We start from the raw sequence: 17784 nt of genomic DNA, 5'->3' as shown, positions 1-17784 counted from the left end.
TGATAATGGTGCCATTTTATAGCAGAAAATGTGATGATAGGAGGTGGTCGAGCACTACCAAAAACAAACATAAACTAAGCAAGATAAATGCAGATTAAAATACAAAAACTAACTTAATCCACCTACGTGGTTGATGCCTTCCTCACTTTTTACCAACAATGGGTAATATGAGTGTTTTATACACATATTTCAGCTATTTTTTTTTTAGATCCAGATACGTACACACAAATAACTTAAGTAATCATAACTCGAGACAAGGTTGCCAGATCAAAAATGTTGTGAGCTCGTTAGAAAGGTTTTTCGATTACCTAACCAACGAAGGGTTGGATGGTGGATCCGGACATAGTTTACATACATTTAAGTGGGATCCGGCTTCAAAAAAGTGCATTAATGTCACTTATGTGGCCATATCTCGAGACAGGGTTGCCAGATCTCCAATGTTTTAGACTCGTTGGAAAGGTTTTTTGATTACCTAACCAACGATGGGTTGGATGGTGGATCCGGACATAGTTTTCATGCATATAAGTGAGATCCGGATAAATGTGAAAACACTTTTTTATATATAACTTTTGAACTACTTATCGAAACTTCAAACAATTCAATAGCGATGTATGGGACCCTAAACCAAGTCGAATGCAACCGGTTTGATCAAAATCGGTCCAGCCAGTGCTGAGAAAACTTGGCAAGAATTTTGAACACATACATGCACACACACACACACACACACACACACACACACACACACACACACACACACACACACACACACACACACACACACACACACACACACACACACACACACACACACACACACACACACACACACACACACACACACACATACACACACAGACATTTGTTCAGTTTTCGATTCTGAGTCGATAGGTATACATGAATATAGGTCTACGAGCTGTTTTTCAAAAGTTCAATTTTCGAGCAGGATTATAGCCTTACCTCAGTGAGGAAGGCAAAAATGAAACAACAAAAACATAAAACAAGAGAAGTACAGTTTTTCGTAGAACAAAAGTTGCTCAAAAAGGAAGTCAACACGGGAACACGGGAAAAATAAAAATTTTCGAAAAAAAAATTGGGCAGTAGAGGGTTAATTCTATGTGCTTTTGACATGGCAACATGATAAATATTCACTCTGATTCTTGAGTTTTCTGTCCACAATTCTTTGAAGCCTAATCGATTCCATTCTTGAAGCAGCTACAGAAACGTCATGAATTTATGTTCCACTAAATTAATATTTCCCCTCATCAATCTATATAAAAGTCCATTCCCGGGATGAACAATAGCCTGGCAGAGTCGTCATCGTTAAGCAATTTGTAGGCCTTTTTGTCTTATTTCCCCCCACAAATTCCAATCCATCGATGACCGTGCACGTTTTCCACTCGACGAAAACCACGTGGCCCAGATGTCTGTGTTCGAACGTGCGCCCGTCCGTCCGTCTGTCAGTTATCTCCTTCATAGTTCGCCTTTCGCCCGCCACACTCCAACGCTCTCACAACACCTGAGGATTTGCCGATTTGATTAGGGTCGTAAAATTAGAGGCCCCTAAAACTAGCGGCCGAAAAAGGGGCGCAACCCTAAGATTATATTTATTTTCGCCCCCCGATTTACGAGCCCAACTTCACGATGAATCTCCACCAAATCCGAGAGGGTCTTCCTCCTTTTCGTGTTATCAGCGAGGTGCAATCTTTTGAGCACCTACTCCGGCGACTGATAGATATATTGTACTATTCATTATTGTTTGCCCTGGGAGATCCTCTTCAGTTTTATTTCCCTGCCAACAGTCATCGGTTGGTGTGTTTGGGTTTTATTTTATCTCTATTCGGCCCAATGACCCCCCTCGTTCGGGCGCCCAAACCAACCAACAACCGAAAAAAAGGGGAGATCTCTATAGAAATAAATAAACGGGTGGAAAATCGAATGCGAAAAGGCAAAAACTAAATCATGACTCTCCGGGGAGCGCTCTTTTACTTTTATTGTGCGCAATTTATTTGGCCCTGTGAGGCTTAAATCAAAATTATTGTTAATCAAACGCCTCAAACCGTTACGTACTGCTGCTGCTGCACAGTGGAGGAACAGTGACGATCAGAAAAATGTGAAATGTTGACTTTGCGGGATTAATTACACTGCACGACAAAACAAAACTTGTATGATGCGCAGTACGATATCTCTTCGGTTCCTCAGAGAAGCTTCCCCGAATCCGATGCAATCGACAGAAATTAATTTTATATCCACGCGGACTTATCTGAAGCTGGTAATTTTTTTAACATAAAAACGTTAATTAATCCACCCTTAGGTGGTTGGTGCCTTCCTCACATTTAGAAGGGTGCTATCCAAAATATACACAAAATGGTGGTGTTTTTCAGAGTTTTATCAATTTGACTCATTATTCAAACCACTAGATTGGGTATTCAGATGTTTAGGCTTAGTGATTTTTCACGCTCGAAAATAGCAAATTTCACGGGGACCTCAATTTAAAAACACCAAATTTCACGCAAATTCACGGAACGTAAAAAATGTTATGATAACTCTGAAAATCTTATGTTTAAATCACAGAAACCACTTTTTATGCTTCATTATATATTATTATATATTATCATCAATAAACAAAAAAACTTCACTAAATTTGAACGTGACACAAAAAAAATCCTAATTTTCAAAAAAGTTTCCATCTGGTTTATGGATGGGCTCTATTTATATTTTGAAACAAAATGCGTATTCTCATTTATTGAACTGCTTTTTTAATATTCGACTAATAAAGCTAATGTTTTATCAGTTAACATTTTATTGAATTTCATATCAAAGCAAGCTTTAACAATCCTTTCCAGCCAAAATAAGTAAAATAGTTTGAATTTTAAATTTAAAATCAATAGGCAAAAATAATATAATTTGTGACGGAATCGAAATTTGTATTCACAATGATAACAAAAATAAAAAAAGTGGTATTTAACATTCACGGGAATCATCAAATATTGTTAAAATTAAACAGGACTCTGAAAAAAGTTTGAAATGTTTTTAAAAGGTGATTTCACTGATAAAAAATACTGTTCATTTTATTTTGAATGAAACAAACTTTGATTCTTTAAAATTCTATTGAATTTATACCATTCAAATAAAACAGTAGTAAAATTTAAACTCCAGCGAATGAAAATATTACAAAATTTAGTTAGTTTCTAAAATGTCTAAAACAATTCTTCAAATGGTTCAAATCAAGCTCTTTAATTGAAAACTAATAAAAATTACTAAAATAGTCTATATGGTAAAAATATTTCTTATGATGTTATTTGAAAAAAAATATTGGAGAAAATTGATAAATTTAAAGAAATTCACACCGTCTGCAAAATCGTCAAAATTCACTAAACCTGTATTAGTAATTGAACAAGGGTAATCCCTGGCCTAATTCTACAGCAGTTCTTAAGATTATTTTTATTCCTATTTGAATTTGATACAATATTTTGAGAAAATCGTTACAATTTCACACACACATAAAATTTCACGGGATTTCACGGAAAAAGCAAAATTTCGCGGATTTCACGCTGTCCGCGAAATCCTTAAATTTCACTAACCTTACAGATGTTCATATTGCAGGGCACTTATGTGTTTACAACTAATGATAGGGTAGTCAGATCTTCAATCCAATACGTGCTCGTTGAAAAGGTCTTTTAATTACCTATCCAAAGATAGGTCGCATGATTATCATGAGGTAAGATGAGATGATCATGAGATTCGGCCTCCAAAATGTGCATAAATAACACTTAGGTGTTTATAAATTTTAATAGGGTTGTCAGATCTTCAATGTTTTGGACGCGTTGGAAAGGTCTTTTGATTACCTATCCAACGATAGATCGCATGAGAGATCCGGACAACGTTTTCATCAAAATATCTGAGATCCGGCCTCCAAAAAGTGCGTAAATAACACTTAAGTGCTTATAACTTTTGATAGAGTTGTCAGATCTTCAATGTCTTGGGCGCGTTGGAAAGGTCTTTTAAATACCTTTCTGAAAATGTATAGCATGACGGGTTTTCTTACAAAAACTACCCTTTTTACAATCTTCCGAACTTTTGTTAAAATCGTTTTTTTAGCATAACTTTTGAAGTACTTAACTAAACTCCATAATTTTTAATAGCGACTTGTGGGACCCTAAGACGGTTCGAATGAGGCCAAAACGGACAAAATCGGTTTAGCCAGTCTCGAGATAATCGAGTGACAATTTTTTGATCAACATCCCACCACACACACAGACATTTGCTCAGAATGTAATTCTGAGTCGATAAGTATACATGAAGGTGGGTCTAGGAGGTCAAATTAAGAATTTCGTTTTCGAGTGATTTTATAGCCTTTCCTCAGTAAGGTGAGGAAGGCAAAAACCGAACAATTTAAAAAAAACATGCGTCTCCCCCAAATTATATGAGCTATTTCCTTTACGCACAACGGAAACAACCAATACAAATGTATAGAAAGGTTATTAAGTTCGGGGGGTCCACATCTAGCATTAAGATCTACGAGTCTACCGCCGTAATAAGCAAGCGGTCGTCGAATTTTGACCCCAGATCATGTCTAGGGAATCCTTGGATGACCATGGACATCCCAACACATTCATATAGTAGACTACCATATGCACTGATGCTATACGCACATGATCCGGGGTCAAAATCCAACGACCTCTTGCTTGTTACGGCGGTAGACTCGTAGATCTTAACTATACATGGAGTCCTTGGATGACCATGGACGTCCCGAAGTACACATAGACCTATTATAAGCATTTTTTGTACGATTATTAAAATAAATATTAGAAGTCTAAAATTGAAATATTTGAAAAAAAGTATTTTTGAATTTATTTGTTTTCTAAAATTGCATGTATCTTATTATAAAATGCTAGTAGTGGACCCCGCAACCTTGACAAAATTGTTATTGGTTGTTTCCGTTGTGTTAAAGGAAATGGCTATGAACCAGGCGCTTCGATATTCTTGTAGATGGCTCATATAATTTGGAGGAGACGCAAGGTTTTTTTTTAAATTGTTCGATTTTTTTATGTTAAAAAATTTACCAACTTCTGGTAAGTCCGCGTGGACATAAAATCAAATTCTGTCGATTGCATCGGATTCGGGGAAGCCTTTTCTCTGAGGAACCGATGAGATATCGTACTGCGCATCATACAAGTTTTGTTTTGGGGTGTAGTGTTATTGATTGTTTTTTTTTTTAATTTAAACAATTAACAATACTTTAAATATAAACATGAAATAATTGATTTAATTTTAAACCATTGGATATGTACCAACAAATATCATACAAATATCACAAATTTCATATTAAAAAGTGCTTGGTGCCTTTTTCACATTCTTTCTTTTCTTTTTAAAATATATTTAAATAGTCGACGTTCAAATGTTCTTTAAACATAGCTTCAAATACTTTTGACTTATGATAGGGTTGGCAGATTCTCAAATTCAAGGCTCATTGGAAAAGTTTTTTTATGGCCCATCAAATATATGACCTCATGAGCAATTCTCCATTGAGTTCCCTTTTTTATTTTTGTAATTTTTATTTGGCCTAAACTTTGGGGGGCCTTCGCATTTTTTTTCCCAAATGCCAAATTTTTTGGAAATTTTCTGCAATTTTTGGAAAAATATTTGGGTAATTCTCTACCAACTCACACGAAATCGGGAAAAGTTGCCCCGACCCCTCTTCGATTTGCGTGAAACTTTGTCCTAAGGGGTAACTTTTGTCCCTGATTACGAATCCGAGGTCCGTTTTTTGATATCTCGTGACGGAGGGGCGGTACGACCCCTTCCATTTTTGAACATGCGAAAAAAGAGGTGTTTTTCAATAATTTGCAGCCTGAAACGGTGATGAGATAGAAATTTGGTGTCAAAGGGACTTTTATGTAAAATTAGACGCCCGATTTGATGGCGTACTCAGAATTCCGAAAAAACGTAATTTTCATCGAAAAAAACACTAAAAAAGTTTTAAAAATTCTCCCATTTTCCGTTACTCGACTGTAAAATTTTTTGGAACATGTCATTTTATGGGAAATTTAATGCACTTTTCGAATCTACATTGACCCAGAAGGGTCAATTTTTCATTTAGAACAAAATTTTTCATTTTAAAATTTCGTGTTTGTTCTAACTTTGTAGGCTTATTTTTAAAATGTAACAATGTTCTACACAGTTGTAGAACAGACAATTACAAAAATTTTGATATATAGACATAAGGGGTTTTCTTATAAACATCACGAGTTATCGCGATTTTACGAAAAAAAGTTTTGAATAAGTTACTTTTTGCGTTTCTCTTTGTTTCGTCGTCCGTGTCTGTCGCGGGTGACCATGAACGGCCATGATCGATGACGACCAACTTTTTCAAAACTTTTTTTCGTTAAATCGCGATAACTCGTGATGTTTATAAGAAACCTCCTTATGTCTATATATCAAAATTTTTGTAATTGTCTGCTCTACAACTGTGTAGAACATTGTTACACTCTAAAAAATAACCCTGCAAAGTTAGAAAAAACACGAAATTTTAAAATGAAAAATTTTGTTCTAAATGAAAAAATGACCCTTCTGGGTTAATGTAGATTCGAAAAGTACATTAAATTTCCCATAAAATGACACGTTTCAAAAAAATTTACAGTCGAGTAACGGAAAATGGGAGAATTTTTAAAACTTTTTTAGTGTTTTTTCGATGAAAAATACGTTTTTTCGGAATTCTGAGTACGCCATCAAATCGGGCGTCTAATTTTACATAAAGTCCCTTTGACACCAAATTTCTATTTCATCACCGTTTCAGGCTGCAAATTATTGAAAAACACCTCTTTTTTCGCATGTTCAAAAATGGAAGGGGTCGTACCGCCCCTCCGTCACGAGATATCAAAAAACGGACCTCGGATTCGTGATCAGGGACAAAAGTTACCCCTTAGGACAAAGTTTCAGGCAAATCGAAGAGGGGTCGGGGCAACTGCTGTGTGAGTTGGCGGAGAATTACCCATTTAAAAAAAATTACAATCATGGACACATCTTTGAAAAATCGAAAAACGGGAATTTTTCAGTTGACATTAAACTTTAAGTGGCACGGTGGGTAAGAAGGGGATTATTATGCAAATTGCATGCACCTCGGAAATTCCTTCTGGAGGTTGTTGGGGGGACTATTCTGAGTCAGAAAAATCGATTCCCAAAATATTCTGTCGGTGAAAACTGATTTTATCTCGATTTGAAGTTAATAAACCTAATATATCACCTAAAACCTCAAAAATACGTCTAAAATCTCGGTCGAACTCTGGACAAAGATGTAGGGGAGAGTGGGGAGACTTGAACCCCGGGGACACTTGATCCCAAGCCTGTATCTCGTCAGCATGTGGGTAAAACAATTAGCTTTGTTTTAGAAAGTTGTGCGAAATTGACTAAAACTCATTGTAGAAAACAAAAAAAAAATTAAAAAATGTTTAAATTGAGTGACACACATTTTTCTAAAAAGTGCTGCAAAAAACTTCCAAGAGATCTTTTTTCTTTGTTTTGATAAGTATAGAAAACACTCAAAAATTATTCAAAAAAATATGTTTTATACATGAATTGTTTGATAAACATATAAACTCCAAAACCCTTACGCATTCGACGTTAAATTTATCGTCAAACTATTTTTACAATCAATTGTTTAAAAAAGTGCGTTTAGGGAGACTCGATCCCTGCATTTTTACAGTCACCGGAATCAGCCTCAAGATTAAATAATTGGGCTGGGTTTTCGTACATAGTTTCCTTTAGTATAGTTGTACATAACTTACTGCAGTTTGAACCATTTTTCAAAAGTTTTGTAAACAAAAATTACCAGCTTTTGTAAACATGCTCAATTTCGGTCTAAAAAAGAAAATTTTAAGTTTTTAAATATTTTGCATGCTAAACTTGTTATATTTTGAACACAAACGTACAGGTTTAATGTGAAATTGATTTAACTTATAGACAATTAAAAGTTTGGATGAATAAGAAACATTTTGCTTAAGATTTCTTCAAATTGTTGAAAGGGGGATCAAATTACCCCCAACATTTTGAAAATGCTGGTTTAAAATATTTTTTTCAAAACGCTTGGCATGATTCGAAGAGTTAATCTGATGAAATACCGTTATCAGCCAAACATAGTTGAATGTTTAAGCTTTCAATTCATGCAAAAAGTTCATAGTTTTGTGAGAAATTGACAGAGTTATGTGCGATACAAAAAATGGGGATCAAGTCTCCCCACTCTCCCCTACATTTTCATCAAGATATCAATTCTTAGTTCCCAAAATATATTCCTGACATAGTACACCTAAACTCGATCAATTAGGGGAAATATGCCCATTTTAATCACTCTAAGCCGTTCGACCAATTCTAATCACTTTTGCCGTTTTCCGCTATTAAATCAACATTTTCAGATGTTTCAACAATGGAGAGTTGCTTGCTCACTTTTATTTGAGTTATTTATTACTTTGGAACAGTCGAAAACACTTTATGAAAGCTGTAATTCATGATCAAAGTGCTGATAGGCCGATAATAGAAATAGGCTGAAAAAGGGTATGGTTCCCCTATTTGAGTCCCAGCGTCATCAGGAGGTGTAAAATAGTGTTATTTCTGAAAAAATATTTTTAATTTGCTCTGTTAGATAAACTGTCATTTCTGAATTCAAAAACTAAAGCTGTAGCATTGTTGCAAACAAAATGAAGAACAATTTTGCAGAAAAAAGTATGACATTTTATTTTCAGTAAAGTTATGTCTATTTTTGTGGGAAAATGGTTGCAAATTTTCAAAATTATTCGATATTTAACTCATTCCTGTTATAAACAGCTACTACGATCATACTCAGTAGGATGTAACAAAAATTACATTTTTGCAATTCCGTCGTGAAACTACTTACTTTTCCTGTCATTCTTGAACGACGAAATAGCCTACTTTTCTGTACCAAAAATAACAGAATCGAATAGCAACACTTTTCAAAATAAATGCTGAAAAGTTCTACTTTTCAGCACTGAAATGGGTGCTGAAAAGTTGAACTTTTCAGCACTTGTTTTGAAAAGTAACACTTTTCAACATTTTTTTTTATTTAAACGATTTATTGACAAAATACATGAAAATTTGACTTAAAATTTCACTCAATGGGTGTTTTTCGGAATTGCAAAAAATGTTGTATGGAACTCGTTGCAAAACTTGATTTTTTCAGCACTCGTCGTATTTATCCAACTCGGTGAACCTCATTGGATAAATGTACGACTCGTGCTGAAAAAATCCTCTTTTTGCAACTTGTTGCATAAACTACTATTTGGCGGTCATTCAGGGGCTCGTTACAGTGGGCATACTAAGCTCAAATCCCAAATATGAGCTTGATTGAACTTAACAGGAGCTAAACAACAACATGAGGCTAAATAAGCAAACAAGCTATACGTCAAGAAAAAAAAAGACAGGCGGAAGTTTGTCGGGTTAGGCTTGTTAATTACATTTCAAGATTTTTGACGCTTTAATACCTTTAAACATTGTTTCCAATATGCCCCACTTCCCGTTGATTTTAAGTGCTCAAATATGATATTTTGGGGAACTTCTTACTTTCAAACTCGTTGTCCACTAGAATCCATTTCGTTTGCAACACAATAAAACTTGTGTTATTTATGATATTCGAGTCCACACACGTATAGTGCAAAAAAAGATCCCAAGACATGAGATTTAAATTTTCTCAACGCATATTCTAACTTTTCCAGCCCGCACTGTTCGCGACCGACACCGTGTGTTTGTTCAGTGAGAAAAACATTATTTGCCCCAATTTCCGGCCAGCCCCGATTCTAAACCAGCTCCGTTTCAGTACCCCAATCTACGCCGGGGAAAATTTATTTTGGCACTATTTTAACCAAACCGGGGAGGTGCTTCATCACACCGAGTTGTACTTTTTCTTTTCGTTTTTTTTTCGAAACCGAGCCCAAATTCATCCGTTTGGTGAGAGAAAGCAAAAAGAATCAATGGGGTTGGCCCATTTGTTTGGCATAAAAAGAAAAATTGCAACCCTTTTTTCTCGTTCGTCATTGAAGTTCGATTGATTTCTTTAGGATTTTTGTTTCTGTGATTGTTTGTGAATTTTGTTCGAATCTTTTCGCAACAGCCTATAAGTTAAGGAAACTTCGCGAATTTCACGCCATGATCACTAATCTACTTCCGGACCAGGGAGTTTGAGCGAGAGATAGAGAGACAAAACCTCATTAAACTGTCCGGTCCAAAATCACTCTACTCAATTTGGCTTTATTAGGAATTTAGGAACTTGACACAGCGAAAGACCCCAAAAACAAACAAATTCAACAAACAACACCAACAACAAGAACAAGAGCAAGCGCCCCCCTCAGGGGACAGTTCCGAGGCCTAATCCTGGCAATAAATTGACCACGGTGCGGACTCCGAAGTGGCCAGGCCTCCGTAAATAATCATCATCTGTACGGATTTGGGCGACGATTTTCGGATGACCGCGCGCGTTCTACAAAGTTCCGCAAAGCTCCTGGAGGAAGCAATCCCCGTTGGCCATCGGAAGGTAGGATTATGATCTCTGCCGCCGCAATTGTCCCCCGGAGGCACTACCGCTGGCCATTGCCGCCGACTCATTAATCACTATTATCTGTTGCGGGAGAAATCGAGACAAGAAGACAACGTTTTCACTTAATCAGAAAAGAAAACCAAAACTAGATTAGACTCACCTACCACTAAATTTGGAACTAGAATTTGCTGAGCACCATATCACTGCTATCAATATGCCAGCGGGAGCCGGGGGCCGCCCGAGCCGGGATAGTCCCTCTGGTAGGTGGACCGGTACGACTCAAAGTCGATGTGCTCGTTCGGGTGGAACCGGCGGCCGTGCGCGCAAAACTGACCCCACACGTCGTCGTACATGGACTGGGTCGTCGTCTTTGGGATGAAGTGCTTGTTGCTGTAGCCGAAGGTGCGGTAGGTGGCCCTCTGCGGGGGAAGAGAGAAAGCAGAAAGGAGGGGGGGTAAATTGAGTTAAATTGTAAAATTAAAGTTTCGTTATCAATTTTTAAAATAGTGGTTTAAAAACTAACTCGGTCCAATAGATATATCAAATTAATTAACACTGTAGAGCCAAACTTTGAAGGTCTGTACCGAGCTCCAGGGTGCTCCAAATTTCAATGTTATATATACCAAAAGATGCGCAAGGATCTGGCCTACACGCCAATGATGTTGAAAACAAACGCTTCAGTGGCCAAAATGCCTCAAAGAGTGACATTTTTGAAAACAAACATTTTTTACGGGTTAACTCCCATTTAAAATTCAAATGCAAGGTGCCAGCTCTTGTTACGTTCAATCAAGCTCATATTTTTACATTCTAATAACTACCCATTTCCTTATTCATTTTTTTTTCTCTCTAAAAGTTGAATTCCCAAAATGGGTATTTCCTAATTTTTGAAAACTTAAGATAGTTTTTATGGGACTCAAAATTACACCTTTTGATCTTTGCATGATGTTGCAAAATCTGGTTCCAGAGATATGATTTTTTTTTAAATATCAAAAACATGTTTTAAAAGCTAAATCCAAATTGCAACTGAATGTTCTCAAAACAATGTTGCATAAAGTGCACCGTTTTGCAGTTAAAGCGATTTCAGATTATAATTTTTGAAAATTTAAACATTTTTCTTTTTTTTTAGAGCCTTTAAGATGGAAAGTCATCCCAGAAGATAATATGTTTGAAGAGCTGAGCGAATTTCGTACAATTAACTTTCTGAGACTGTGAAGATTTGAAGATTTGAATGGAAACAGAAGTCTAATCAACTGAAAACCATTTGAAATGAGTTTTGCTGCCTGGAAAATATTTTTTTTAACATGAATGGGCTCGATTAAATAAATTTCGCTATTTTTGATTATTTGAATTCCGAAGAATAATTCCGCAAACAGTTTTTTGTTTTGCAGTTTTTCGATGAAAAATTAGTTTTTCTAAGTGTCACCTAATTAGAATGTAATTTTCAACTTTCGATACCTCGAAAACTACTGGGTCAATATTCAATATTGAAAAATGAAACTTGTAAACTTTCAATAAAAATAATTAAGTTTTTTATTTTATACGAAGGACCTTGCTAATATTTTTCAAAGTTCATGTCGCTCCCCCCCCCTTTCAAAATTAGTCCAAAAAATTAGGGGGCAAAACAAATATTTTTTCAAAAAACTTCAAAATTTTACTGGAAAAAGAAGTAAAATCAACTGAAAACAATCTAAAATGCATTTTTCTGCATTGATAATCATATTTAGCATCCCGAGCATGGGTAAATAACAAGGGAAATGCGTAATAATACCTTTCTCTGGTATCAATACTAAATTTTGTTATTCCAGGACCCTTTAAAATTTGTCTTAAGGATTATGCAAGAGCAAAATGTGATATCATACCAATTTGAGGTATTGTTTTGATATTGCAAAATTGCAGAATTTGTCAATGGTCGAACACCACATTTTGGTATTCTTTTGGTATTACAGTATTTTATCAAATTCCTCTGAAACTATGGGAAAATTTTGACCAATTTTGACAAAATAATTAATTTTGCGCTAAAATGATGTCTCAAAGCGAATGCTTTCATTGAAAACCGGAAATTTCAAACTTGATTTTAAACATTTTTGATATACCCCCTAAAGAAATGACTTGAAATTGTGGAAAATTTTCTAAGTCAGGATGGCACATTTTGGTATTATTTTGGTTTTAAAGTGTTTTATCAAATTCCTCTGAAACTATGGGAAAATGTTGACCAATTTTGACAAAATAATTAATTTTGCACTAAAATGATGTCTCAAAGCGAATGCTTTCATTGAAAACCGGAAATTTCAAACTTGATTTTAAATTTTTTTGATATACCCCCTAAAGAAATGATTTGAAATTGCGGAAAATTTTCTATGTCAGGATGGCACATTTTGGTATTATTTTGGTATTAAAGTGTTTTATCAAATTCCTCTGAAACTATGGGAAAATTTGGACCAATTTTGACAAAATAATTAATTTTGCGCTAAAATGATGTCTCAAAGCGAATGCTTTCATTGAAAACCGGAAATTTTAAACTTGATTGCAAACATTTTTGATATACCCCCTAAAGAAATGACTTGAAATTGTGGAAAAATTTCTAAGTTAGTATGCCACATTTTGGTATTATTTTGGTATTGAAAGGTTTCAATTAATTCCTCTGAAACTATGGGATTTTTTTTTATAAATTTTGATGAGATAATTACTTTTGCGCTAACATGAAACCCAAAAATGTTAAAGCTGATTTTCAATTTTTTTTATATACCCACTTAGATTTTTTTTAAAACGTTGAAATTTGTCTAAGTTGGGATAACCAAATACTTTGAAAAACGAGTTAATTGACATTTTATTGAATTTTGGTGAATTTCAATCCAGTTTCATTTTAATAACACTTATTTTTCAATCTTGTTATTTTTTAGAATCTTCAAGAACTTCAAGCACAGGCCGTTCATCAACGACAAATGCATTCGATGTGGTGAAGAATATCACTAAGAACAACAAGGAATCATCAGGTGAGTAGATTTGGCTGTTGCATATGGATCATTTCCGTTTTTTCACTAACTGCAACTGTTGCACTAAAAATGGTATGAAAATACCAAATTTTGGTATTTCTTGCGCAAATAACAGGCACCAAAATGTGCTCTTGGTTGCCCAGTAATAGATGGTAAAATACCATGAAATCATACCAAAATCATGTATGTGGAAGACCACAGGAATACCAAAATCTGATTTTCCAAGGGCGCGGGAATACCTAAAAATTAAACCATGGCAAAACCAAGTTTTGGTATTCAAGCAATGTTCAAAAATCCAGAAGACCTCAACTTGGTATTGAAATGGTTTTATTTTGAGGTATTATTTTACCCTTGGAATAACATGGTTTGGTATTGTTGTGCCCTTCCACATACTGGACTTTGGTATGATTTCATGGTATTTTACCATCTATTACTGGGCAACCAAGGGCACATTTTGGTCGCTGTTATTTGCCCAAGTAATACCAAAATTTGGTATTCCCGTGTTATTTACCCCTGCTCGGGATGTTTGGGCTGGATTAAAAATATTTTGAATTTTTATGGAATTCCACAGCACCGCAAAAACATTTTTTTTTGGAAAAAATTCAATTTTCGTCAATACTTACATATTTTGGAAACTAATGATTGCAAAAAAACTGGACAGGTGTATACTGCCCATGTTCGCATAAATGTCCCCAGAGTTCTTCTTTCCAATGAATTTTAAAGATCAGAAATTGGGTAAAAAAATGATTTTTGGCGATTTTTTAGATCGAAGCCCGTCTAGAGGCTTCGGGGTTGGGTTGTAGAGGGTTAAAAGCTTCAATTTTGGGTCGGATATCGGCCAATTTCGTGCTTTATAAATTTTTTGTTTGTATTTTTTATTTAGCTAAAACTGTGGGACTTACAATTTTTTTGTAAGTTACAAATTATTAATTTATCGCTTTTTCTAAAAATGTGTAATTAGAAAAAATAGGATTATTTTAATTTTTTAAGAAATATTGCAGATTGGATCTCTGGTTGCTGAGAAACTGCGGATTACAAGAAAAAAAACAGAAAACCTCTCTATTTTGTATGTAATTTCAATTTCTCAGAAACTGGCCTATCTACAAATAACTTTAATTAGGTTTCTAAGAAAGCAGTCAACAAAATTGTAGGATGTCAATCAAACATCAGGTCGATTTTTCGATACCTCTTGACGGTGATGCGGTACGACCCCCTTCATTTTTCTTCTGGGATATTTTTATTCTGAGTACAAAAAATTGCATTATAAAATTACTTGTTTTTTTGTAACATTGCAGGGTAGAGCAGACTAAAACAAAAAATTAGATTCATAAACATAAAGGTTTGTATGTACTCTATGTAGTTTAGCAAATTGTGCACAAGAATAACCCTTTGAACGATCGTGTAACAAGTATGTAACAAAATCAGAAGATCGAATACTATTTTTCAAAACAACATTAAATTTCAAGTGCCTAGTTTTGAAAGCGGCTCTTTTTTTTTAAATTCTGTCACATATTTATGATTGAAAATTTAATTAAAAAGTTATTTAATCCACCGTGAGTTGGTTGATGCATACTTCTACTTTGGGACCATCCATAAACCACGTGGACACTTTAGGGGGGGGGGGGTGTGGCGATTGTCCACGCTCAATACAAAAAAGATTTTTTTTGTATGGACAATTGTCCACGAAGGGGGGGGGGGGGGGGTTTGAGATTTCCAATTTCTCTGAGATAAAATGATAATGATATGATGTTCCGGCGATTGTCTATGCTCCATACAAAAAAGTATTTTTGTGTGGAAATTGTCCACGAGGGGGGAGGCGGGGGGGGGTCTTAGATTTCAAAAAAAAGGGTGGTTTATGGATGGTCCCTTTAGGTTAATTTCATTTCAAACAAAACAACGATAATGTACCAATGTGAATTTATAAACAAATTGTTTGGCTTGATCTTCTTGTTATAGCTACCCATAAACTTTTAAAAGTTTTGGCCTGAAATAGTGCCAGTTTGAGCTAAATAAAAAATAAATGAAATAAAATCTATTTTCACCAGTTCAAAGAGAATAGCTCTTTTTTAATTTCAAGAAAGACTGTTTCCCCAGAAGAGTAAGGAAAATAACGTTTTTTTTTTCTTTGATGGAGACGCACGGTATTTTCCACAGATCAACCGTAAAACTCACCCCAACCGAACAGCACGGACAATCCTTGGGGAACTGCTGCACGCGTTCGTCCCAGCCGCTGATCTTCACCCGAACGTCCGTGTATTTTGAAATGATTCCGTGCTCCATTGTTTGGCCGCGTGCGTGCGTGTTTTATGACCTGCCAAAAACAAAATTATCTTAATTTTCACTTCAATTCGATCACCACCACCTCACCCCGCTTACTTTGTTCGTGGAATTGAATCCCGGAAAAGGATCGAGTTGTAAAAAAAAGCGAAACGAAATCAAATAAAAGAAAATTAACCCAAAACGAATTGTTAATTTATGTAGTATCCATGAAATTGGTTTCGTCCGGTTTGCTCACTGTTTGGTTGGGACGTTTTTTTACGCAATTATTATTGTTCAGACCACACACGCACACAGAAACACATTGTAACAATGGGCTACCACCGGAAGTGAGACTTTAATTTATGTCGCTGGGATCGGCTTCCGAAATCGAGGCTGGACATAAAAAATACCGAACTGAAAAGTGTCACAAAATGTACTCGCACGCACATACACTTACCGTTTTACAATTCCGATGGCAAAATAATATAATATTGAATTACGACTGCAAACTGCGGCCAAATTCACACATACGCGCACACGCACACACGTACTCACACAACGGACAAACGGACAAAAACGGACCGTTCGGAACGACAACCGGTTCGACAATCGTGGTGGCAGCAGCGAAGGGAAATGATATTTACGAGAGGAAGGAAGAAGAACAAGAAGAGAAAAATCCAATATATTGATATGTCAATATGACATTTAATGCACAACTTTTTCCCTGCATGTGCTTCCCAAGCGACAGAAATAACAAATGTGTGCAGCATAAATTACGTCGTCGTCGATTCGCGCCCGCGATGCACACACAAACACACACACACCCGGCAAAGCAATCCATGCCGAACCAATCGCAGGCGCGCACACACACGTGGACCGACAAACACACAGGCTGGTTCTTTGGGAAATGGGACGATTAATTCTGTTGATATTTTTTATGTAAACATTTTCTCTTTAAAAGTTGATTGTTTCTCTTTATACATTATCGAAATAATAAAAAAGACAACAAATTATAATAAATTTGAATTGATCCGAATTCGACTCTGACTCCTGATTCTCATATTTTTCCAATTCCGATTTAAACTCCGAATCGATGTTCCATGACCAGACTCCGACTCCGCAAATCTGGCAAAAAGGCATTTTAAACGATAATACTGTATTTCCAACAATGTCCTGTTACTTTAACCCTCTACAACCCAACCCCGCCTTTAGACGGGCTTCGATTTAAAAAATCGAAAAAAATCGATTTTTCTACCAATTTTTGATCTTTAAAAAGCATTGGAAAGAAGAACTCTTAAAATTTTAGAAAATTCATGGGTTGAAAGTTTTACTTGTTTTATGTGTTTTTGCCAATGTTTTTAAAAATCTATTTTTTTAGGGGTCAACTTTGGCTGTGTTTTTTACTAACATTTTCTATATTTTAAGAAAAAAGAAGTAAGCAATAATTTTTCTAGTGTCCCAAACTATGCCTCTACGCATTTGTTTACAATTCCAGAGTTTTTTTTGAAAAGGACCAATAAACTATTGTCTTTCATATGTTTATAGGACCTAATGAAAAAAAAAACTCTAGAAATAAAATGATAATGGTGCCGTTTTATAGCAGAAAATGTGAAAAACTAGCAAAAAAATGAATAAAGTGACTGTAAAAACATGAATAAATTAGATAGGCAAAATGTAATGATAGGAGGTGGCGCAGAATAGGCAAAATACTACCAAAAACAAACATAAACTTAACAAGATAAATGCAAATTAAAATACTTAAAAATGAAACAAGTAAAACATAAAACTAGAGAAGTAAAATTTTTCGTAGAACAAAAGTTGCTTAAAATGACCTCCTGAACACGGGTAAAATAAAAAAAATCTAACAAAAAAAATTTGGGCGTTAGAGGGTTAACATTAACTTTAATTTTAACATAACTGAACAGAAAAATCTACATAAACTAACTATCATTACATAAATTTAGAGGAAAAGTCACTTCAGTACAACTTATA

General features: G+C 35.2%; 1 protein-coding gene across 2 annotated transcripts; it reads right to left on the bottom strand.

Annotated features, from left to right (window-relative positions):
• Positions 1-10214: 10214 nt before the first annotated feature.
• On the bottom strand, positions 10215-16385 carry LOC120418788 (uncharacterized). Of its 2 annotated transcripts, XM_039581267.2 has the most exons (4): positions 16250-16385; positions 15706-15844; positions 10701-10959; positions 10215-10621 (listed from the first exon to the last, which is right to left on the bottom strand). In XM_039581267.2, exons 2-3 carry the CDS (start codon positions 15811-15813, stop codon positions 10750-10752), a joined length of 318 nt encoding a protein of 105 aa, XP_039437201.1. In that variant the 5' UTR covers positions 15814-15844; positions 16250-16385; the 3' UTR covers positions 10215-10621; positions 10701-10749. The 2 variants fall into 2 exon arrangements, with proteins under 2 accessions (XP_039437201.1, XP_039437204.1); XM_039581270.2 differs by lacking the exon at positions 16250-16385 and having other exon boundaries at positions 10705-10959; positions 15706-15903.
• Positions 16386-17784: the final 1399 nt, after the last annotated feature.

This window comes from Culex pipiens, chromosome 2 (genome assembly GCF_016801865.2).
Source record: "Culex pipiens pallens isolate TS chromosome 2, TS_CPP_V2, whole genome shotgun sequence".
In the NCBI taxonomy this organism is placed as follows: Eukaryota; Metazoa; Arthropoda; class Insecta; order Diptera; family Culicidae; genus Culex; species Culex pipiens.
This window is presented reverse-complemented; position numbering and strand designations above follow the sequence as displayed.